Here is a 26,118-nt window from a genome sequence, read left to right as displayed (position 1 = left end):
TGTGACTTATTAGGAAGTATTTCTTTACAGAACGGGTTGTTAGGCATTGGAATGGGCTGCCCAGGGAGGTGGTGGAGTCCCCATCCCTGGAGGTGTTTAAGAGTCGGGTCGACATAGCGCTGAGGGATATGGTGTAGTTGGGAACTGTCAGTGTTAGGTTAACGGTTGGACTATGATCTTCAAGGTCCTTTCCAACCTAGATGATTCTGTGATTCTGTGACTTCAGTAATTTCAGTTAGTGGCTTTTTTGTGCATGAATCCCCCTGTTATGACTCTCCCTTCCCCAACAAAATAGACTTTTTACAGGATTTTTTTAAATGGTTTTCATACTTTCTATATACAGCGTAAAATAGAGACTATAATGCTCAAAAGAGGATTGGGAAGACAAATGTCCCGGTTTTTGTCCTTGATATACCCAGAACATGCTGAAGGCTTAATTTGTACAGGTTGTCCTCAATTTTCATTGTATGATAAGGCTGTGGAGCTAAGTAAACATAATGTTTGATGGTTATTTTTATTGGTAGCCAGATGTTTAAATCTGCAATTGGTTAAAATGACCTGCAGAGATAGGTGCTCTATTATTACACATGCTAAAGGCTATCATCTGTTTCTCTTATTATTTTGGTCTGTCAGGCTAAGACTTGGCAAAGTCACCATATGACATTTTCACTTTACATCTGTCACTACAATCAGAATAAGTAGATGGTATACAAACTTTTTGCTTTGGTTTTAAATGTAAAATTTATAGGCCATCAAGAATGTGGACACAGGTATGTGAAGTAAAAGTTGAAGTAAAGTAAAAGGATTTAGGACTTCACAAGCAATTAATCTTGAATATACTTCTGGCCTTGTTTTCAGAAGGAACAATTTTAAAAAACAGAAATCTGTATTGAATAATTAATTTCCCCCACCCCCTAATTCTACAGCGTTTTGAGCTTCAGGATTCAGAAAGCCACTTGCTTCCCAGAAGGATTACGAAAGTAGAAAGTGTACATGGAGACAAACCGTTCAAGGCTGATGTAACTGTCCAGATTGGTGAAAAAGAAGTAACGTTCCAGGTATGAATTTATATATTGATCAAACTATATATGTTTTTAGATATCATTAACTTGTTTTCATCTCATCAAGAATTTGACACACTTGATACTAAAACACATTTGCACTCGATATTTTTTGGGAGAGTAACACATGATATTTATTAAAAAGCATTTAGATACCGGAATATTGGATTGTGGATACACAAGATTTTCTTTCTAGATAAACTCATACTTTCCTACATGTGATTCATTTAAGTTTCTTGTGTTAAAAGAAATGCTAAAGAATGGATGAAAGAAAAGGCTCTAAATTTCATATTTTTTTATTGGATTAGAATAACAGAGAGTACTTATGAAGCTCTCGGTGCTGCTTTCCCTTTTTCTTTTAATAAAAACAATAGTCTGTCTTTGTCTACACTTCAAATAAAATCTAATGAGTGCTTGGTAATGTTCCGACACAGGATGTTGGGAAAATGGAACAAAAGTAATCACATCAAATATTATTAGTTTGAGTTTCTTCCAATGAAGTTTATGACCTGCTAGGTGGTGAAATAAGGTCTTATTCAGGAAACAGATGCTGATCTGAGAATTTGAAGTTAATGCTGAATTTGGAGAGTCTGTAAAGAAGGTGAATTAGTGGGAGTCAAAGAGAGTTCATATTAACATTGGTGAGGAATATCCTCAGAGAGTTTGTACAGTGACAAAGTGAAAAGGGGAACAGCGGCAAATGGGAATCTGTCAGAAAAAGCTGAGTCTGTAGGGACCTAATTCAACTCTTTTTTTGAGGTGAAGGTTTTTGCTTTTGTTTGACCTGTAGGTGATACCTTCTGAAAATAGGTCTGAAGAATGTCTCTGTGGGAACAGGAGGACATAACGAGTTTGCAGATGGAACTGCAAAGACTCCCAGACTAGAAGAGGAAGTGCTTTAACGTGGGGAATGATTGAAACTTTCCAAAGTTATGGTTAAAGTAGCTCCTTCATATTTTCACAATACAAATAGCTCTTTCTCTTCCGTGTTTCTCTGATGAGCAATAAATATTGGTGATTTTTATATTTTTGTCTTTAGCACAAACAGCCTCAAGTTCTTTGCGGACCCCAATGCTGTAACTGAATCGGTTGACATTTTGTTATTTTTTTTTTCACGAAGAGTGAGCAAAGGAGGTGTGGAGGAGGTTGTCTATTAGAAGTTATATGACTGAATGTTTTTTAAAAAGATTTAAGTTTAGAAAGATTTAAGTTTGATGGATGACAATCATCAGCAAAATATTACAGTAGTTTTGGAGAAACGTAACCCAGTCCACACAAAGCCTAGAGTTATCACAGTATAGCTTATTTAGCATTTTGATTTTTTTTTTTCCCTTACAGGTTCCAGCTGGGACTGGGCTGTTAAAAAAGCATCGTCAATCAGATACTTTCATAAGGACTTCCAGCCATAATCAACTGTTGGCAGAAATGATGCAATCCCATATGGTTAAAGATATGTGTTTAATTGGAGGAAAAGTAAGAATTGAAATTTCTTTTCTCCCTCCTTCCCCATGTTTCTTAGAACGTAATCTAGTTCTTATTTTTTAACTTTTTAGGGCTGTGGCAAAACAGTTATTGCTAAGGAGTTTGCTGATATACTGGGATACACCATAGAACCTATCATGCTGTACCAGGTAAGTAAACTATCTGCTGATGATTGTGCTTTAAATATGATCTAAAATATAATGCACAGACATCGATTCTTTGTGTATATTCTCTGTCTCAGTTATTTTAAAAGCTGCAGCTGTATATGAATGTAGCTGCAGGTTTTAAAATCACTGATAATCTCCAATATGAGTTAAAAAAATAAAGGATAGCAAAGATTTCAAATATAGCAAAGTTTTCTGATCATTGTAGAGCATTTTTTATTCTGTTAGAATGCTCATCTAAAAATGTCTTCTTGTTGCAGGTCTAAACAGAGAGGGTACTGTGCAGCAATATAGATAGTACAATGTTATTACATATAAACTAGCCCTGATGCTGCTTTCCTTCAATTTTATTGACTTCATTGTGAATGTGAAAGAGAGGTAATCTAAATAAAATGTGAGGAGGATCTTTTAACACAGTGGTCTTTCTCCTAGCCACAGAGAATAGCAACTCATTCTGTGCTTTGGCATTACTGAATGTCATAGAGAAAACTTTGTCTTTTTGTCTTCTCCTTTTTTGGATTTTTTTTTCCCTTTTGAAGTATGTTTCCTGCCTTTAGCTCAGAGTGGTGACCACTTGTAATTCATGCATGTTGAATGCCTCTGGAAGATCTTTGTCATTCCTTTTTTTTTTTTTTTGTCCATATGCTATTTAATCTTATAATGGAATTCTCCATTATCAACACTATTTTTTTTATTGTTACGGAAGACAGTTTATTGTACTGAGAATACATAATGAGTTTTATGTTTCTGGAAAATTATTTTAAAGTTACTTCTCATATTCCATAGGCTTAATCTTTCTTCTGTTTTTTTTGATGTGTTTCTTCTGTCAAGATCACCTAATATCCTCTTACATGTTTATTTTTTCTGATGCCTAACATGGAATTTTAATCAATGTTATAAATTCTGTGACTTTTCTTTTTTACATTTCTCTTTAGTCTGACGATTACAGCTGTGGTGGGACTGTGTTGCAGTAGAGATTAGAAGATAAGGTTTCATGTTGAAAAATGTTGCATCCTAGAAATATGAGGGCTGCTGTTTTATATACATATTACATTCAATGAATATTAACTTCATTATTCATAGGTGCTAGAACAAACAGACAGTAATCTTCCACCCTTAGCCTAATTGTTGCTAATTTATTTATGTTGTGTCTTAGTACAGATGTGGCTTTAATGATAAATCTGGGGAGAAGCATGCCTTAACACTGAGACACACATAGACAGTTAACACAGTTGCCTTAAAATGGCAGCCATGGGGGTAAAATGACAGGAAGGAAGAACTGGAGAAGTTGTAAGCATGTCCATGGGCTTTGAAGGTGGTGACAAGGAGTTTGTTGTTGTAGCTGCATTTTTCATGAGCTGGAAGAAGAAATTTAAAGTAAAATGTAAAGTTTGTATTTAAAAATATTTGCAAAGAAGTAGCAGTAGTGGTTCTGGAAGGGTTGGACATGCAGAATAATAAGGGAATGAAGGTTTTGGAGCTGTCAGTTGTCTCGGACTATGATAAGTGTGTCACAGTGGGGCTGCTGTACATTTAGGGCTTTTCCCTTTGATTTCATCTGGATAGTTTTTCAGGCTTTCTCACAGCACTGGAGGTTTTTTGCAAACCCCAAGCTCTAATGCTTAACAGTGATCTCCCACAGCCAGTGGTCACTCAGTACATGTCTGGAAAGAATTGTCAGTCTTAGATCCTGATACAGTCTAACTTCATGACATAAAGTGAAAAATTACAAGATTAAAAAGTAGAATTAATCAATTTGCTAGCTTTTCACAATGGAGATCACACATGTAAGGTTTTCTCCATAACCTTGAGGAATGAAAACACTCAAATAAAATATGAACTCCTTGACCTTGTGAGTCAAAACACACCAAATATCACAGGATTTACGGTTGTAAGTGATAATTGGCAATGCTGCAGGAGAACATTAGCATCAGATTTAATGCAACATATTGGTCTCTTTCTTCCATCCCTTTGCTTCTTTAAATTTTTCTCAGGCAACATGGAGACCTCCAAAGGAAGAAGTGGCAGTGGCAGCTGATTTGGAAGTGCAATGGCATGGGGGGAGACAGATACACTGACAGAAATTGGTGGTGAGGTTGAAGGGTTAAAACAGACAAAAAGTGAGAGAAAATAGAAAACAGAAATATTACTGATGGTGAAAAAAGAAAGACAGACCATTTTATGTTTTCCTGCACTGTTGAGAACCTCCCCAGACATGATCCCACTGCTTTTCCTTTCCCCTATGTGGCTTCAGCTGATAAAGATGCAGACTCTGAAACTGTGTCAGACAGATGATTTGTGCTCTTTTCTTACACTTTAACATGGCCAGGTGCAAGCAGATGTAGGTTCCAATGCTACATAGCCTCGTCAATGCAATGTTATATTCATAGTAATATACTCGTATTCCCAGCAGCGCCTATTACCTTCTGTCTAGTGGTATATTAAGATAGGTGCATAGTTTCTGAGCCAGAACTGAGTGTGTCCACCTAGCCTGCATACTTCTCTCTGCACTTGTCACTTTAAACTTATTTTTAAATCATCCCAGGAAAATAACTTCTACAACTTGACAAACCTGCCTAAGGACAGGCAGACCCTAACCCTTGTTTTGCTGCACATGATACAATATTGGGTATTCACCAGCAAAATGACACAATTATGTTTAAAAACATAAGTCTTGTTTTTCAACATCCTACCTTTAATTAATATGGCTTCTCTGAATAGGAGCAGAAGACTTCCTTTTTGGAGACACATGAGAAGAGCTGGTATTAGTTACTCAGAAAACATCTTCCTTTCAGAGGGATTTGTAATTCCTACAGAAATAAGATCTAGGCCAATGATTTGAAGTATTTCCCACTGAAGTGAACCTTTTGTTTGGTTTCACCAGGTTTTGATCAAGTTCAAAGGGCAGAGGGTTTTTATAGAGAGGTTTTTTGGTGATATCAAACAGTATCACTAAGGCAAATAGATGACTGTGAGCTCATTGTTCACTATAAATTCCTGTGTAGACAAGTCTCCCTAAGATCCACGTTTCTATACGTATAGATGTTTCCTATGTACAATGTCATACATAATCTCAAAAGTTTTTACAGGAAACAGTGTATAAAAAAATGATGAAATATAGCTGAGCTATACATCTTCTGATAAATTTTAAGAATTTATTTGTTTCTCTTAAAATATCTAATAACATATCAGGGGCTTTGCCTGGCAAGGTAATAGGATAATGTAATGACAGAATAAATGTTAAATGTATTAATTCATACAATAATTCAGCAGTGAAGGCTGTGAGAAGTTTGATAATGCTATAAATTTAGCAGATTTTTAAACTTTGGTTCAAAAAAGTGTCTTTTTGATTTTTTGAGACACCATATTGTCCTAAATCCATTTCTAAAATTAAGGAGCCTTTTATTTGTCCTATGGTTCATTTTTGTTTTCCGATAATTTCCACAGGCACAAAAATAAGTAGTGGGGCACTTAGTCTGAAACAGTAGCACTATTTTTCTTCAGGCTTTGTGACAAAAATGATTCTTAGATTTTTTTATATCTATAACGATTACTTTTAGTTTTAATATTTGCTTCATCATTCTTTCCATCTGAAGTTGATTTAAAGGCTTGAATAGTGCGAAAAGGCATGGCTCTTTTTATATTGACTTCACAGAAAAAAGCCTCTAAAAGCTTTTATGTTGTGAGATGAGAATCAAATTTACCTAAACCAAGGGTTCTCAAACCTTCTGAACACATAGATCATCTCTTATACAAACAGTTGGCTCAGAGAACAATTCCTGTCTCATTTGTGATATCTGATACCATCATACGGATTTCTCATGATATGCAATTTCATGTAGGCAAATTGCTGACAAAGGAAACTCATCCTGATTAGGAAAGGTTTGGGTTTAAGTTGTTGCTTAACTGTGGTAAGAGACAACAAATGAGAAGCAGCAGCCAAAGAGGTCTTTGTGGACTGTAGTTAGGGAACTTTTGGTTTAAATTGTTTAAAGTAAAACATTTTCTCCCCCGAACAGTTTCAGGGGAGAAAAAAAAAGGCAATATTCAAAGTGATGTTAGAACAGTTTTCTGGTGACTTGCTCTTTCTCTTCCCCAGCAAAAGCAGTCTCTTAAGCACATCACTAGTGTTTGTGTATTGTGATGTTTTTGTTTCTAGGATTTTTTTCTGTTTTTTGCATGACCTCATAATTTTTCTTTACAAATTCCTTCCAATTTTTTATTTGAGAAATACTAACAAAATATGAGTCCAAATTGGCATGAAAAGCAGGAAACATAGATTTTTCACCTTATAATTGCCAAGAACATGATTAGCACTGCGAGCCATGAAAAATGACTAGGTTGGAGGCCTTATATTGCTATAGCTGTTAAAGGGAGTGGAACAGAAATTATCCTACTTGTTTTCTCTCCTAAACTCTTTTTTTTCCCTGTATACAAGATATTTTAGAAAATAAACAATGCAATGTAAAACACATAAGTTACAATGACTGTTACAAATTAAAATAAGCATTTTGTTTCACAAGGCAATATAATGTTGCCATTTCTTTGCCCAAAATAAGGGGAAAAAATTAATTCATATACTTCTATTACCTCCTCTCCAAAGGGAGGGATTTTTAGTGTTAGAGTATTATATCTCATATCGTTATATTTTTAATATCATATATTAAAAATTGGTTTCAAGTAAGTAAATAGAAACAATAAATCACTGCACAGGTACTTAGCCATAAAACAAATCCCTTACAGAAACTGCTCAGGTGTTAGCAAATGATACTTCTTTTTAATGCTTCACTACATTGGATCTCATTCAGCCATTAAAATCACAATATAAACATTCATTTTATATTTCAGAAAATATTTTGCAGCAAAATACACTTCTGAGTTTATCTCCAGAAAACTAATGCATGGTTCTCAAGTGGTTGTTGGAATTACAGATGGACATTCTATATAGCATACTAGGCTCCCAGTCAATTCATACTCTGTGTTCTTTCATTCCTCTAGAGGTGACTTATCAGCAGGTGTGTTAGTTAAATATTCAGTTATACAGCATTTTCTAGCTACTGAATGCACACTTCTGATGAAAGTCCTAAAACCACATTTTTGTCTGGCTTTGATAAAAATGTTTCACATTCTGGTTTTAGTCTAATTCATTAATAAAAGAGAAAAGAGCAAATGCAGCAGTAAAAAAACAGAAATACAATAATAAAAATATGGTCTGGTTTTGTGGATTTCAGTGTGGGACTTTAAATTATACAATGTGGAAGCACTGAAGGAACCAGACTTCGTCCTGTTATTTTAAGGCTTTTAAGGAAACGTAGAAAGAGGAAATGATTCAGGCCATATGACGTAATGTGTTCTATTTTTATTTTTTAAAGTTCGAAGGGTTTATACTTGTGAAAATGACATATGCAAAAGCTACAGCTACAATAGAAAATATTTTTCTCATCTGATTTCAGGTTAAGTTGTGTTCACAGCACAGCCTGAGGAAGGAATTTCATCTTCCAGGTCACAAAATGGCTATTACGTCGTTGTTGCTCTAGTGCTTACTTGTTATAATGGAACATCTAAAATATGTGTGCTGGAGGATATGCTAGATTTTGCCTTTGGTTTTTATTTATCCCTTAAGCGTTATTTTGTGATATCCTATGTACTTTTGATATTTTGTGTGCTACTGGCTTCTTTCTTACTCTGTCCTTTATTCTCCGATGTGCGCTGCTGAGAGGTGGAATGTCATGCTGGTTTGTGTTCAAGACTAATGATGAAATCTTTGCTCTTTCAGGGGACTTCTGTATGAAATAAATTACTCTTGTTTGTTCCAGGTTTAATTACTGCCCCCTTCTGTATACAAAGCTGTGTACAAGTTGTCATATGCTTGAATTACATTTAAGGGCTTTTGTTCTGGCTTCAAAGAGGTGATATTGGCAAGTCTAGAACTTCCAAAGACTGTTTAACATAATGTGTGTGTAGATCTGCGTGCATATTTCTAAACTCTTTTGAAAAGTAATTGAAGATTTCCTGCTAATCTTTTTTGGGTATGTTCTCAGGAAAAACAGAGTGCAGTTTTTTAAGGAGAAAGCATGTACTTGTAGATAAAGAAAACAGAGCATATGAATTCTGATGAATTGATACTTACAGGATATGACAGCTAGAGATTTGCTACAGCAAAGGTATACTCTTCCTAATGGAGACACTGCTTGGAGACCATCGCCACTTGTTACTGCTGCCCTGGAAGGAAAGCTTGTTATTCTGGATGGCATTCATCGAATTAACCCTGGCACTCTAGCTGTACTTCAAAGGTCAGGATGTGAACATGGATAAGTTGAGTGCACGTGATCTGTTTATTGAGCACATGCATACTGAGAAATTAAGTTCCTTCTGGTGAATATCACTTTATAACTTCAAGAATACTGTAAAGATCAATCTGAGCATTGACTTTTAAGTCCTTACATACTTACAAGCAGAAGCAATTCTTTCATGTTCTTTGTAAGTCTATAATAATAAAGGAAATTCTTTGTAAATGCAGAATTTAAGTCTGAATTAAAGAATGAGCTAGATTTTACTCTAAACTTATGAAATCTAAAGATCGGTAATATTTGCACAATGGTTTGAAAATGGAAGATGTCAGGAAACGTTTGAAATCCTTTGAATGCATTCTGCTTTTAAATAAAATGCAATCGTTACAGTTATATGTAAAAGCATACTTTATACTGATTGCAAAGAACTCTTTCTAAACATTATTTCATAATTCAATAAAAAATAAACTTTGCAGAACAGAAGTAGTAATAGCAAATACTATGTTAATAATAATCTATACTGTCAGGTCAAATTTTTCTGCTTTTTCATGTGCCTGCATCATTTTTCAATCTTAAAAGGATATCACCAGCTTCAAAAGCACATTGTAGCAAAAACATTCTGTGCCTTATTTTGTTATATATATGTACACAGAAGGGCAGAAGAGAGAATTATGCTTGCCTTTTTTTCCGTTTTTAATCAGTTTAGCTTTGCCTTCTGATTTTTCTTCTGACATGCATGCATTATATTTAATCAACTTCTGCATAAAAAAAATAAAAGCTGGGTCAGTATATATGTTAGTCATTAAAGACAACTGAAATATATTGTTTCAAGAAGCAAAACAGAAGTATGTTACTTGGTACAAGTATAACAAAATGGCTGTTTCATGCCATTTATCACACTCTACTGGTAAGATAGAATTTTTTATTTTTCATTTTCTTACTAAGTTGACTGACTATGCACTGAAACTACTTATGCATATTATTTTACCTCCACACCTGGGTGCATCTTAAATTGGTATAACTTTTTTTTTAATACGACCCATGTTGACTGAGGTAGCTTTTAGAAAAAGCATTAGTTATATGATATAAGTATTTTAAAAAGTAATCAAAGGCTAGATAAAGCTTATTCTTTGTTTTCAAACAGACTAATACATGACAGAGAACTGACTCTCTATGATGGCACCAGATTGTTAAGGGAAGATAGATACCGAAACTTAAAAGAAGGATTACAGATCTCTGATGAGAAACTACAAGAAAGGTAAAGCTTCAGCTATGACTCTAGAATGCAAACAGCATTTCATCCTGTAGAACTTAATCTCATTTTTTTTTTTTTTTTTACAAAAACATCATGCAAAATGCTTCCCTAATAAATTGATACCTTCTAATCACTAAGAGAAACATAAACGTCAGTTTCCTCATGAGCTTTTTTTCCTTTTCATGGCATGGGAAAATTATATCCTGTTTAGAGTGCTTGAACTAAAAGGAAAACATTCAATATCCTTTAACAGAATGAGTATGAAATTGAAGAGAAATTCTAAGTGCATAAAAACATAGATATAAAGGTATATAACATTTAATTTTGGAACACTTTATAAAGAGTGTTGGAAAATAAAGCTAAATTGAAGTTAAATACAACTTGTTACTTTCCTTTGGCTCATTAGCTAGAAAGGTGGCATTTAATTTACAACTAATATGGGGCAGGAAATCCTAAGGATGGGTTGGGACCCATTATGCTTATGCTTTTTGTTTCTTCACTTCCACTTGTCTGCTAGAAACATTCCACAGATAGAAAAGTTTTCTAGTCCTCTGAGGCCATACTTACTATGTAGTCAAACACTGCTGACCAATTTTAGTTAATGGGAGGGATATTGTTGAATGTACGTCAAAACAAATGCAAGCTAATATTCAGTAATATCTAAGGAGCTAAACATACTGTGATTATTAAATGGCTCTAACCTCTGAAAAAACAGGTGAAGTTTTGTCAGATGCCCGTGCTCATATTTACGCTGCAGGGTGTGCATGTGCCCAGGCTTTGAAGAGGTCTTTTCAGTTATAGTGGGGATGCGTTCATGATGTGCCACGCCAGAGAGGCGTAATTGTCTTGCTGAATACAATTTTTTTCTTTGACCTCCTTCATAGTCCACCCTTTAGAAAAGCTGTTGTTCTTCTACTGCCTGGTTGTTTTGTTATTTCTGGTTCCCTTTTGATCCAAAATACTGTGGGTTTTGGGTTTGGTTTTTTTTTTAAAGCCAACAACAAAACAAACTTCATTTTAAGTCTTCCATAGCATTTATTTTGACTTTTTTGTTGCAAATTGTATCCACACCGATGAGGCCATACACCCAGCTAGATGGGCATTTCCTGCACTTGTTTTATTTGACTGAAGAACTATATATCAGGGAAGTGCTCTGTTTATCAGGTTTTTAAACCCAGACTTTGAAAAGAGAAGCAAAAAAGCTCCAGGGATCCATCTTGAATGGTATCCCAACTTTTCATTGGACTTTGTACTTCAAAATACATCTAGTCTTTGTGTGAGTCTCCTCCCGGCTTTGTGGTCATGGTCCGCTCAAAGGTGCTTTCAGGCAGAATGGCAGTGACTGTGCTGTTTTGCTTACTGTGTGGTACTCTTTAGTTCATGCCAATATACTCCAAAAATCTAGACAGTTCATCACACATTCATCTTTAGTACTGCCCCTCTTCCAGAATCAAACCTCTCTCACAAGAATAGAGCTTTACATCTGGATTCTGTGTCTCCCTATTCTAACGATGGCTGTTTTGTCAGTGGACTCCCTTATAACCTTCATTATTGTTAGACCATGAGAACTGTCCAAGCTATCTTCTTTAATGACTATTCTGCAAACCCATCTCCATACTGTGCCACCTCTGTACCCACTTTCCTTCCCTTCAGGGTCATCAAATAACCTTTTGGTTCCACTGTTCAGTGCTAATTGTGCATTGCTTTTGACTACTTTGGAGGCTCCAAAACTCTTTTTTTGGCTTTCCTCAGAAGACTGTCCCCCTTTCCTTCAGGTTGCAATGTACTGCAATGTACCTAGCCACCTTAATATTTTGCAACATAGTGTATTGTTAATTGCCAAGCCCTAGATTAGCTATTTGATTGACAATGAGCTTTCACCCTCTGATCCATAAATGAGGGGTGTCGATTGTCTTAGGAATACATTTCTGATTAGTACTTGATCTTAACAAACAAACAAACAGAATCCCCACTGTGTAGGCATTCCTGCATCTGGAAGCTTGGTGTGATCATTTAGCACCATCTTGGATACAGATGAAAATTCTTGGTACCGAATTAGCTGAAGTCCATTGTGCTGAGAATCCCACCTTCTCCTAGGTGAAACATTCAGTCTGGCCCTTTTTCAGCTTTCTTCTGTATTGACTTACTCAAAAGAAGTCAGGGTAAAGTAATGCAAACATGTATCTGCTTCTTTGGTTTCGGCTATGGGCTTCTTTGGCGTTGGTGAACCACTCCTCTGTAGAGTGGGCACTGTTCTTGTCAGCCCTTGAGGAACTGAATGTATTTCAGGACCTCATCCTGGTTTTGGTCCCTTACATATTCTGAAAACATCACTACCTTTGACTGGCTCCAGGATGCAATGTCAATAGCTCTTTGATTCCAGAACTTCATTTCTTCCTGCTGCTTGTCCTTTTCAACAACAGTTACCTGTCACTGCAAGCTTCTGTACCTTCCAGTGTTGCAGAATGGCTGTGCGGAATTAGCCCTTCTCTCCAGACACCTAATCATCAAATGATATCTAGGGTATTGACAGCTGATTTAATCACAGACTAAGAAAACATGATGGTGCTAGCCATCCCTCATTTGCCTGCAAAATATTGCCTTGTGGAGATGTTATATAGAATATGTTGTACCTTGAATTTATTAGCAGATTGACTGGGCAAATTCTTACTTTCTGAATTGTAATTAGGAGATGCTTTCCATATCAATAAGAAATGTTGTCTCTTTCTGCTGTGTGTCAATGGCTGTGGCTAGTGTCCTTAGCTATATTTCTGATGTTAGAGTAAGATGAAAAGAGAGCTTTACTTATACTGATTTACTGGATTTGACTAAAGTAATTTCGGTACAGTTGCATTTTGCCAGGCTTGCAGAATATATGCTGTCATTCCCAGTTCTGCTGGGACTGAATCTGGGATGTTTGATGAGTGACACACTACCACTACTGTTAATTTTTCAATAAGGGAGTTCCCTATGGAAAGTGGTTTCAAGTTTTGTTTGAATCAGATTATTCTGACTTTTTTTTCCTAAATCCCTTTCATTCAGCCTTGATTCTCATTTGTATATTGGGAATCAATATGGTACATAGAATACATATTAAGTTACAAAAGTAACATTTTAGTTTGTTATTAACCTTTTTATTATCTACCTGATCTCATGTACTAATGTAGTTCTTACAAGAAACAGAGGAAGAAGAAAAAACATACCGAGAGGCACACCAGTGATTCAGTGGAAGTGCACGACAGTTTTTAATGTCTAAACGGTCAGGCAGGGCCTAAATGAAGTAACTGAAAATAGTCATGAACAGAGGAGATACAAGATCAAGAGAAAAAGGAGTATTTCTGATGGACTAGAATTTGAAAGAAAGAAGCTAAAAACTTCATTAGGAAATCATTAGGTTAGGAGAGTGCAAAGCCATCTTCAGGATTTCAGAAAAAGCAGTAGCTAGAACCTGGAAGGCAGCTGTGATAAAGAACTGATACCTTACTGCCATATGTCAGAGAAACTGAGAACATGGAGTACATAGTTCTCCCACACCCCCCCACCGCCTGCTTCGAGTCAGCTTTGCTGTGCATGAGTGTTCTTGATTGCAGTGACTATTTGTAGTATAGTTGGCAGTTTCTGTCTTCTGTGCTACTTCTAATCATTCATAAATACAAAATAACTCAGTTACTCTCTGTTCCCTTAATTTAAGACTCACTAATGATCATGGTGGCCAGATGCTGTTGTAAGTTACATAAATACAAATATATCTTTTGTAATGGAAAAGAATAACTGATAATGCTTTTTAGTAGACTGCTTGAACTCGGTGCTTTGTGAATGGAATTTTAAAACAGAATTTCCATATAAATGTGTTTTAGAGAAAAGGAGTACTATTCATAATCAATGAGCCAAAACTTCTGTAAACATTTTTTTTTAGTCTGTGTTTGTAAAAGGACCTAAAGATTTTTCCTATTTCTATGAAGAGAAGAACTTGAGATATTAGTGAAGAAGTTTTAGGAGATCCCTTCTTCAGACAAGCAAGACACATTTTGTACTAAGCTTTCACGCTCTTATATGAAAATATTTGATAGTAAAAAATGTGAATATTTTTTCACAGTTTTAGTGCCTTTAATTTTCAGTGCAAGGGTAATAATACTTGTATGTGTAGTAGAATAGAAAGGAGAACACTGCACAACCCATCACATAATTTCCAACCTGATAAGTCAAGAGTTTTTCTTTTTTTAATTAAAGGGATAGTATTTCAGATTACAGTATGGTCGAAAGAAATCACATGCCTCTGTATATGAGCGTAAACACAGTAGTGAATGTGAATGTGCTTAAACCATGGCAGTGTTATTAGCAGTGCTGGACAAAGAGGAAACTGTTGTTTGGTTTTCAGATTGTTTTCACGTTTTGCAGTTTAGAGCAGTAGTATTCATAAATTATACTTTTGGACAACTTCATTTAAAAGTTTTATTACCTTTGTAAGAGTTAATAAAATATATTCTTATTTTAAATTATGGTAATTATTGTTATTGAGTTATATGTTCACTATTATTTCATTACATTTCTACATCTGTTGTGCCTACTAATATTTTTCTGAGAGGGGCTTCAGACTGGTGGGTGCAATAGCTCTGTCAGCACTGACAAGTGCAAGCAGTACATTTACCCGTGTGAGATTTTGGGATACTCCTTGGCCTGCTGAAAGCCTATAAACTACAAGGTAACTAGCAGTGGGCACAGTGTACATTTTCCTCTATTCTTTCTTGTGCCAGTTTGTCTGTGGAGGTAAGTTAGCAAACAGTCACAGTAAGATGACATTCACTCATTTGAGAAAACTAAGTATATTTGTTTGAGGAGAAGAAAAAAAAAAAAAGCTGCCCTTGAGAAAGTGACAGATGGTCCTTAAAGATCTTTTACATGGAAGGAAGTTATAGCTGCTGATTCCTTATTCATTTAATTATTGTATGATTCATTTTCCTGAACAGGTTCAGAGATTAAGAGAAAGTGCATTCAAGTACTGTGCATATCCAAAATTTCTGCATAGAATTTCTTCTGTAATCATCCATTACTTCACTGAGACAAATACTGTAAAGGCAGCACACAGCCTTTACAAGATGAGCAGTGAAGTGTTGGTTTGTCTTATGATGCAGTATTTTAACCTGTTTGGGTGCATATCCCCCCACAACATGTGTGCACGCACAGAGAGATGATGTCCTTGGTGTGGTGAGCAGAAAGGCAGCTATTCTAGGAAAATCTAGAAGTAGGTATATAATAGGATTGTTCAAAAGCTAAAAGAAGTCACTCATAATGCATGGGTGGTTTTAATGCCCTGCAGACAGTAGATTATTTTCCATGTGATTAGGTTGAAAGGGAACACACAGTAGATAAGACAAATAAAAAATGTGGCAGGGAGTGAATTTAGCAAGCAATAAAAGTTTTTAATTGCTTACATTTTCTAGCTTTTACTTTTTTTTTTTCCCCCCAGTTTTGTGAATTTTCAGGTAATCTGTTAACTTTAGACTGGAAGAAAAACAGCGAGAAAACAACAATAGGTCATTCTAGTCCTAGTAATGACAATTCCGAACTCATAAAATTTGATAGAAAATGAGATGTATTAAATCATGTTACAGGAAGAGATGACCAAAAATAGTTTGGTTGTGCAAGGTGGCATTAGGAATGCCATTCTGAATTTTTTTTTTCTTTAGGAGAGGCTTCAATTCCTCAGAACCATGTGTCAATAACAAGGAAATCTTTCCCTAAAATCACCCTGAACAGACTGCGTTCTGATCTTTCTCTCAAGAGCAGTGGCAATAATCCTTGGCTGGAATTAAACACTGATGTCAAAAGAAGGACACACATATTATTAGGAGAGTGTTCTACTACCTGTTTTATCAGTAAACATTTAATAGAGAGAAGGATAGAGCCTCTTTGTATTAATCAACTAACACCAAATCTTCCCACTGTGCTTGAGGCTCATTAATTTAAAAGGTGTCAAGTTTTTAACAAGGTGTGCTTACTTGGCCTTCATCTGCAAAGAACACAAGATGTCAAGGATTTCTTTTTTTTTAAATATAGCTCCATGTAGGAGCTCCATATTATATTCCTTTAGAGTCTTGATCTGTGTTATGATGGAACAACTTTGAGGCTCTTCAGTTGCAGTGATGGAAGCTGGGAACTTTCAGAGCATTGCCGGATTGACTCATTTGTGGCATTTGCTTTAAAAAAACACTTAGCTTGACATTTTCAACATTGCATCAGTCCAAACAACTGGCTTTTGAAGTAGCCAAATAGTTTTATTCGTGTTTACAAACTGGAAACACAGCAGTGATGTTGTGATATGTCCAAGTCTAGAGAGTATGTCAGTGACTTTAACTGATATCAGCAAGTTAGCTTGCCCTTACTTCGCATCTCCTCTCCTCCCACTTTTCCCCGTGCCCTCCCTGGCTGTCCCCACCATGCCCTTCTAGTTAGTGATGTGGAAGTGGTACAAGAGAAATGTGTTCTTTTTACTAGGGCAAGCTGACTGCTTCTTGTGTTCTTTTATGGTATTGCAGAAGGACTAGAATTGGTCCTTTGAATTTGGTGGATTTCTGGAGGAGGGTTGTTTTTCTTCTCAGTAATGGGGGAGAGGTGAGTCGGGAAGTATATGTATTTATCCTATCTAGAAAATGTTTTCTTCTATAATAAGGTTGGCTAATGTTCCCTGACCTTCTTTTATGCTTAGTGACAGTGACATTCCCATTGGTTCCTCTTTCATGTGATGTTTTCAGACATCTATTTCTATTTTTATCAATCAGGGAGTAGCTTCTAGGCTTATGACTTTCAGCTGAGAATAACTCATGCCTCCCCCTGTGTTTGCTTTGATACAAGAGACTGTTTGCTATAATTGCTCTATTGTATCACAGGTTTATTGTTGAGATGAACAGATGAGCCACCTATGCAATAGATTTGTTAATTTATGTTTAGTAGTCATAATCTGTCCAGATTTTCTTGCTTATGCCATCGTTTCCTCCCTCAGTTTAACCAGGAAGAATACTTGCCCCCAAGGTTCTGATTTCAAATGTAGTAATTTATATGGGAAATGACATGATACCAGGCATATCTAGCAATGTAAGCTGTCTAATTTGGAAAAAGCAAGTGAAATTTAATTAATGTCTCCTATTTTAATAGGAGTACTTTGAAATTGACTGTTGAAAACAGGTCCTCCTTGCACAATATGGCTGGCTTTTGTATCTGATTTGCTACTCTCTGTTACTTCTGCTGCTTCTAGAGATCATGCAGTTGTGCTGATTGATGAGTACCAATGAATTCCCAGTCCAAAGAGGTGATAGTATTACATAGATAAGGGAGACAAAAGATGTAAAGAAGGCAAAGATACCAAAAAACGAGGCAGCGGTCTTCTACTGCCCTAACACATGCATCTAAAAGTTGTATATTCAGGTTTGTGTTAATCACAGTAAGCTCCCATTATCTTCAGTGGAATCAAATAGGCAGGTGTCTAAGAGACAGTCACCAAATCCTGCAGTGTGAACTAGGGGACACTGACTGAAGCTAGCAGGTCAGTACCTTCTACCACCGTGAGCAGTGCATGTGTTGCCACAGGAAGTTGTGGAGGCAGATAGGATGAAGTTCAGAAAGGGATTAGAGAAATTTGTGGGTAAACAGACATTAAAGCAAATAGAGATCTACCCTCCAATGTCTTTGAAGATACGACTGTGAATGCTGGGAGAATATGAGCGGACAGACTACTGGTAGTGGCTAGGCTTATGCGCTTTCCTTAAGGAGTATCTCCAGCTGAGATGGGTAGACTGAAGCACCCAGTGGGGCATTTCTTAAATTCTTAATCTGCCATTGGAGGGACCTGTCTCCCCATGCTGACTCTAAAATGAGCCAAGGGTGAGGTGACTGGTTTGGTCTTTGAAGTATAACTTTCAGGAATATTATGAAGCATATTAATCCCACCCCAAGAGTCCAGGTGATTTTCCAAGGGCCACAAAGAGCATCAGTAAGGAGAATGTTCCAAAACTGTTACGAATTCTAGCTCTTCATGGTATCTAGGCCAATCTCTACAGTGTCATTCTTTCTGTCAGTCTAATTAAGTAAAAGAAGTTGCTCATTACTGCAGCTCTGGTAGATCTTACTCTCTCCCTAATTTGCCTGTGAGACATCCTGCTTTAGATAAAGCACTTGTAAAGTCCATCGGATGAATGAGATGTGTCCATTTCAGACATACTATGCAGTAGTCTGTAGCTTAGTTGCTGGTATTTGTTCATCTTGAGGCATGCAGGTACTGTTGCAGATGAGGAGACTTGAGTACCCTTCTGAGCATAAAAAAATTGTAAATTTATAAAATCACAAGTCACATTTTGCAGTCTTTTTTTAAAAATAAAGTTGCATTGCAAATGATTTGTATAGACAATAATTTATTTTTTTATATAATGTAAAAATTAAATTTCGTATTCACTGTTTAAGCCAGATAATGCATTTTTAAATTTTTTTTGCAGGTCTATTTTTCCTATCCATCCTTCTTTCAGAATAGTGGTCTTAGCAGAACCTCCTGTCATTGGAAGTAGTACTCAACAATGGCTGGGTCCAGAGTTTCTGACACTGTTTCTTTTTCATAATGTTCGATCTTTAAGCAAGAGTGAAGAAATGGAAGTTATTAAAGAAATGGTAAGCATGTTCAATATTTTACACATGACTATGCTTACTGAACATGGCTATTTACTACATAAAAAATATTTTGCTATTTCAGTGTAGCATAAATGAGTCTTCATTTTCAAAGCTTATCAAAGCAGCATATCTGCTTATCTCTTAACAATACTGACATAAATTAGCATTCTTATTGTGATATTAAATGGTGCTGTAATAAAAAAACGCTCTTTGTCAAAACTGTATTCCTTTTGGTTGACATAAAGCAACTGCAGCAACTGTATGCTCATTGCATCTGGGTGTAACTGTATACGGAACTTGCGTATCTTGCAGTAAGATTAATACTGTTTTTCTTTCAAGCAGATTCCAAATGTACCCAGTGTGGCTGTGGAGCAGTTGTTGTCACTAACACACAAGCTTCGGGAGACAAATGATGCCACGGTGAACCCTTTTTTTATTCTTTTTTAAATTTACTTTCTCTTACTGTGACTGTTTCTTTTAACAAAGACTGGGTGAAGCATGCTAAGCTATAGTGTTATTTCAAGGCTGCCTGATTGGAAAACCAGCCACAGAAAATTATTGCTGACAATTACTGCACTGCGTACTGTAAACTTTTTTGATTTGTGATGTACATTTTTAGAATCTGCATAAGTAAAGCTTTTAGGAAATTGCCGGAATCCTAGAGAAGTCAGGCAGAACAGTACACATGTTGTCGGTGGGTTTAGATACATGGCTCACAGTGAAACATGCTTGAGGTGCATTTTGAATAGGTATGGATGTAAAGATGTGTCCCCAAATATATTTTGACTACTTCGCTGTAGTCACTGGAACTTTGATGGCTGAAATTATTGGGGCTTTTAGGGCAATGCGAACTACCCTAGCCATTATAAAATGCCAACGGGCAACAGCAAAGACTCGGAAAAAGGGAAGCTCTAGAACTCGTGGCTACAGGAGTTGCTCCTGGCTCCCGCTTACTGCTACAGGCTATTCTGTTAAAGCAGTCTTGTCAAGAAGAATAAGTTCTGCTGACAGTAACCACAAAATTCTTTAAAAAGATACAGCCAAATCATGGTGAAAAGAAAAAGAAATTATTGCTATGGCAACTAAAGCACTGGATGTTTTTAATGTAACTAAAATGTAAAACATTTTTAGTGGAATCCAGCAGTTCAACTGCTATGCAAATGTAATCCATTCTCCTTAGTTTTAATGATTTTAACATGGGTAATAGTTTTTACAGTATTACTGTTTAAGAAGCTGAGAGAGGCTGTTGTGCTCTTCTGAGCTTAAAAAAAGTAAGTAAAAAGGTTGACTTTTAGGTACACCTTTGGGACAGTGTTGTTATTATTATCTATTTAGCTTCCTACACATAATGTGTAAATGTATTGGTTTTGACATATGTGGAGACATACCATGCCTGAACAGAGCATTACAAAAATCCTTTCCAAATATGTGGATGTCTATAGCATTGTGAAATATCTAATGAAGTATAATGTTGGATGAGAAGTGAGTCACAGTATGGATTGAGTGAGGATTCCTGTAGATCAGCAGTGACATGAGACATGTTGGGAATAGCACACCTGTGCGGGGAGCTGAAATATGTGCCTTAGGTATGTCAGGCTATTTATAGAGTTGCCTAGGTAGGTAAGGCTCTGACAGAAATTATCCTGAAATATTAACCATTGTTTAAAGTGATTTTGTTAACAATAGAAGAATACCTGTAGACTATTCAGCTCGTGGGTGTTGTCTGAGTCATTGTAATAGTTTGCTTGATTTACAATAGTATCTAGAGAACACAGTCGAGATCCTGTTGAATTAGATGTCTCATAGATATGTATTACAAAGACTGTCACTAACCCAGTTTTGAGTTTACAGTTGTTCAATATAAAATACTTAAAAAAACAGGTAAGAGAGAAGAGGAAATTTTGTTCCCAAAACTCATAGCTGCCAGCTGCAAATACTCAGATGTGATACAGCTTTTCCTCTGTGGTCCTGTCCTCTATGCTCATTCATTTCAGTGCAGGATCTGATGCTATATATTATTTAGACTTTAAAATGCCCATGTCCTTAGAGATTGTACTCTACCAAGGTGGCACAATGTATGAAATACACTACCTCAGTTACTATACTCAGCTGCCATTCTCCATCAGTGCAGTCTCACAGGTTGTGACTTAGAATGATTGCTGACCTGCCAAAATTTACTCGGGAAACTTTCAGCTGTTTAAAATACTTCTGGAAAGATAATATAATCTCCAAAGGCAGTGAGGGTTCTGGCTAGTGAACAGGGATAACAAGGATACAGTACTCACCCCTCTCCTTTGCCCATGCTTCACACATGGCTGAGTAGGTCTTGAAATGACGCTTGAAATGCCATCATTTACATCACAGTGCCCATAATGCTGGGTGGTAAACTACAGTGGTTCAGAAGATGCTTCACAGTCTCCTGTCAGTGAAAGCAGGAGGAGCAGGAGCAGTCCTCTTTGCAGTTAGCCCAATCTAAATTATTCTTGCTTATTGCTCCATACTATGCTCAAAGGTATTATTTTTTACTTTCTCAGCATTCGAGAAAAGTTACGTACAATTTCATAGAAGTTATTTTTTTTTTAATATTAATTCCTCTTTGTCAAAACTGCAGTTTTCCAGGGGAAAGAATTGGTGTTAAGACATTTCTCAGGCTTAAAAATTATTAACGGGGGAAAAAAGACTCTGAAGTTCATGAAGTGTTGCTTCTCTCTATTTTTTTTCCCTGGATGGCAAATTTCAGGATTTTTTTCCAGTTGAAGCAGCATAATATTAAGATAATTGTAATGCAGTTAGAAATCATTTATATGAACCAAAACAAAACATTTTGAAATTACCTAATTAAAATATTTCACTTGACCCAGGCAAAGCATGGCGTGACTTATCAGATCATGGTCATTGTTGTGTGTTTCCTGCTAAAATAAGGAACCTATTTGTGTTAGATACCTTCATCCGGTAGACATAATTATAGAATTATTTCTTTCTCAGTCTTTATATCTTTCTTTAAATACATGGTCACCTGTTTTGGACTTCTGGTTTTTTGTTTGTTTTTTAAATTTAGCTGTATTTGTTTGAGGTCTGCCTTCGCAGGCGTTGAATCAATTTTGTAATTCATTGCTGAATCGTGTCCAGTTTTTAGCATTTATTTTAACATGTGGACAACACAGAAGGACACAGTGTTCCAGTAACAGCCTGCCCAGAAGGCGTGTGCAGAGGTGATACAATCTCCTTACTGCTGCCCAGTGTTGTCTTGTTTATACATCCAAGAATCCTGCCAGACCCTTTTGCCAGAGCATTACATGTGGAGCTCATATTCAGTTTGTGAAGAGCAAACGATTTTTTAGGACATTGATGTTTTTACAGTGGCTAACCTCCTTGTTTTTATGAATATTGTTTAGTGTTAGGTTTTATACAAAAAATAAAATTCAGTTATCAGCACATTTTTCTTCCTGTTGCTTAGCAAGTGAAATCATAAGGCTAATCTTTTGATGACATCATGATTTCCATGGCAGTGAATTACTGCAACTATTACAGAATTACAAGCTTGCAGATTAAAAAGCACAAGCTGCTGTAGGAGGCAGAAAGCACCTATGAATTAGGAGAAAAGTTGAAATAATTCCTTTTTTACTTTTTTCTCCTGACTTGTTCAATTTAAATCCCTGAGATCCAGTCCCAGAGATCAAATAATTAAAATACCTTGTATTTTTTGACAGGCACAGTCACTGGCTTCATCTTTATCTACTCGACAGCTATTGCGAATTTGTCGTCGACTGTCACAACATCCAGATGAAAGCCTTTACTATGCTGTTAATAAAGCCTGCCTTTCCAGGTAGAAGTGCTACTTTTGGTCTAAATTCAAGAGCTTCTTGGTCAGTTGCTAATATGTAAGATAGTTTTTAATGCGTTCTAGTAGATAATACAGTTGCTGTCTTGCTCCTTAAAGTCTGTAATTTCTTTAGAAGTATTTCTGTGGTATTCTCAAACCTAGGAGGTAAGTAGAAATGACTTTGTACTCTTTTCTCATCTTTATGAAGATATTTCATTATATAAATTGGGTCACCATTATCAGCATTACTTCACTGTCTCAAAACACTCAAAGCAGAGTTATATTAATATCTAGTATGACTAGATGTTTGGTGGTGGCTTGGTTTCAGTTCTAAAAGCTGTATCTAGAAAAGTTATGAACATCTAGGTTTTCTTGTTGGGTTTTTTGGTTTGGTTTGTTGGTTTTTTTATTGTTTTCCAAAAGGAAGCAAATTGTAGTTATCAAAAGGTTTGGAAAACTGAAAGGGCCTAGTTCTGGATACATCAGAGCTCACTCTTTCTCTTTGGAACCTGGAGTCCAAGTGGACTGAATCAAAAGAAAAGGTATTTCCAGAAAAACATTGTTTCTATTGTAGCTCTTACTGGCAGTGGAATGAGGATATTAAATACTTCCAGTCCTAATCCATCCTACATTACAACCCTGTTGCAATATTCAGTAACACTGAAGCCTTTTAAAATGAGCACACAGCCACAAGTGTAGTTCATTGCCCATGGAAGAAGCTGTTTCACTCCTTAGGGGTGGGTGAAATGTTGAAGACTATTTGAGTGTGAAAGGAATAAACATTGAGGGTTTGAGGTCCAAGTAAAGCTTCATACTGATTTTAGATTACAGAAAAATACTGAAAACTTTTTTAAAAAAATTAAAAAATACAACCTCCCTATTACTTTTCTTCATTTAGGTTTTTACCAAACCTTGCCAGATCAGCTTTACATAAAAATTTGCAGGATGCTGGTATTGAGACAAGTCCAGATGACATGAAGAAACTAGAGGAAAAGGATTATACATGTAAGCTTCGGCCATCTTTTGTGCTGCTCTTCATGTATGTTACTCAGATGGTTGAGCATATAAAGGTGTATTAATTATCCCCAAAATTAAATGTAGTTTGCACCAGTTATATTCTTTTGAATTTGTTCTAACAGAATGCAGTGCTGCTCTCATGATGTTGATAATTTTGTATTGTCTGCTGTATTCCCAGCTCATGGAATTTTGCTCTCCATCATGTTTAAGTGTTTCCCAGTCTGTAAGATCCATGGCCTCAGGCTTTCTTGGACTGCTTTTGCTTTTTTTTTTTTTTTCCCCCCTCATCACTGATAACTACTCTTCTGTACAGTTACAGCCGTGTTTTGATCTTAATATTTCTCTGTTCTGTTTTTTACCATCGCTTCTTTCTCTCCACTGTTAAAATCAGCCTTTTTCTCACTGAGATTCTTGTAAAAGTCGTGGGTTATGTTTTGCTTTCATTCTGGTACACACTTCTTTGTTAGTTTCCCTTCTTTTTATTCTCTTTAAATTGCTGTCGTTGTTACATGTCATCTTTATCGAGCAGGTGTTTGTTTCTTTACCTCATCCAGCTTGTACTCATTTGCAGTAGCCTTCAGTGCTATGCATATATTTCTGCCTCTGCCATTTTTTCACTTCTGCTTTCTCCTTCCTGCATGACCCCTAGTCTTCATGCTAGCTGTATATTTTTTCAAATCTTCTGTCAGGCAGCACAGTTTGAGCAATTTGCCATTTTTCATTCACTGAACTTTTCCTTTGCTTTACTTCACCAGTGTTAACCTCTGCTGTCACTCTTCTGTATGTTTATTCTCAGCTTTGTGATGTATTTGACTTCTGTGTTTTTACTGTTAGATCTTTGCAGTAGTAAACACATCTTTGGCTTTAATTAATATGGATTATGGTTTTATATATTTTATTTATGTGTGTGTATATATAAAAATATATATGTAAATACAGATACATTAATATATCTCTAATACACAGTTTAATATTTATGTGCAGCTGTATGTATGTCTGTATACAGACATACACATATGTAGCCATCCATGTATTATTGTTTCTGTATTTGCATTTTTTGTGTATAAAATAATTTGAACTCTTGCCACTTGTGTGATACTACCTGCTTACCATTCTTCTTTTTTATTTGGACACATCCCTTGAATCTTCTTCATGTTTCTCTATTTCATACCGTTCTACGTTCATAGAACCATGTAGAATAATAGGTGAACAACTAAAAACATCTGTCTAGAAATTAGGCTCTTTTCAGTTTTGCACCATACCAAATTAAGAAAATTAGTGGCAAAAAAATAAAATTGTGTAATAAAAACAGTAATATTGTTTACACATAGTTGTTATTTTCCTAAGGACAGAATTTATGGTTCTTTTGATCTAAGAATTTTTTTAAATGTACTTTTTCTCTCAGAGCTGTAGTTGAAGGTTATTTCAACAAGTGCAAATTTAGCAAGTTTTTACCAAAATGTTAAATGTGTCTGCATTCTGGCATTAACCCATTTGAGCAAAAATGCAATGCTGAAAGGAAGAATCAACAGTGACTCTATACTGTTGTGGTGGGTTGACCCTGGCTCTCAGCCAAGCACCCACACAGCCACTTGCTCAGTTCCCTCTGCACCCTACTCCCCAGTGGGACAGGGAGAGAGAACAGTTTTCCCGGTGGGAAAACTTGTGGTTTAAGGAGATGTAACCTAATGACATTAGTGATATTCCAATAATAAAATGAGAGTATGAAATTAAACCAAGGCAGTGGTCACAACTTCTAGTGTTTCTTATGGTACTTTTCCTGTAAGATCACCTATTCATCTTTAATCGTAATAGACTTCTTTGCAATTTTAAAGAGAATTAAAATTCATGGTAATGCAACTTCTTTTTAATGGATACTCTTTCAAGCATTCACTTTCTTTAGATAGAAATCATTTACAGCCTTGTTAAAATTTGTAAATTGTCACTTGTAAGTATTGGGGATTGATTGAATGTCTGCTCAGAGGATGCTGTAAGTAATGCATTTGCTTGCTTCCTGAAAAATGTCTAGGTGAAATAAACAATGGGATTCTGAGGATAGGGTCTGTGACGATGCCAGTTTGTAACTCAACCGAGAAAATGAAAGTGCCTGATGTTTTGTTTTATGAAAATGCACAAGTAAGTACAAACCCCTGGCTTGTGAGGTACAAAAAGTTTGTTAAACGTGTACTAATGTGCATGCTCATATATATTAAATAATGTACTAACTACATTTTAAGGGTATATTTCTGAAGTAGTTTCTTTAGGAGTTGGTGCTTATTTCAGATGTGTCTTTGCCATCCCGTTGTGAAGAGATTGTAACAATCCTGTTGAACATTCATGAAATATGAAGTAACAGCAACTGAAACTGAAT

At 36.0% G+C, this 26,118-nt stretch overlaps 1 protein-coding gene across 1 annotated transcript in view; it reads left to right on the top strand.

The window, feature by feature from the left end:
* The window catches only part of VWA8 (von Willebrand factor A domain containing 8), a 203,548-nt gene that overhangs the window by 52,102 nt on the left and 125,328 nt on the right, over positions 1–26,118 (top strand). Inside the window, exons 10-19 of the mRNA XM_074859582.1 lie at positions 927–1,058; positions 2,400–2,534; positions 2,615–2,692; positions 8,840–9,000; positions 10,142–10,255; positions 18,739–18,907; positions 19,250–19,327; positions 22,618–22,733; positions 23,629–23,735; positions 25,777–25,883. Of these exons, the coding sequence (XP_074715683.1) occupies positions 927–1,058; positions 2,400–2,534; positions 2,615–2,692; positions 8,840–9,000; positions 10,142–10,255; positions 18,739–18,907; positions 19,250–19,327; positions 22,618–22,733; positions 23,629–23,735; positions 25,777–25,883 (1,197 nt within the window). The remainder of the gene's footprint in view (positions 1–926; positions 1,059–2,399; positions 2,535–2,614; positions 2,693–8,839; positions 9,001–10,141; positions 10,256–18,738; positions 18,908–19,249; positions 19,328–22,617; positions 22,734–23,628; positions 23,736–25,776; positions 25,884–26,118) is intronic.

This window comes from Strix uralensis, chromosome 2 (assembly GCF_047716275.1).
Source record: "Strix uralensis isolate ZFMK-TIS-50842 chromosome 2, bStrUra1, whole genome shotgun sequence".
Lineage (NCBI taxonomy): Eukaryota > Metazoa > Chordata > Aves > Strigiformes > Strigidae > Strix > Strix uralensis.
The sequence above is the reverse complement of the archived record's forward strand: the minus strand, read 5'-3'. Positions and strand labels throughout refer to the sequence as shown.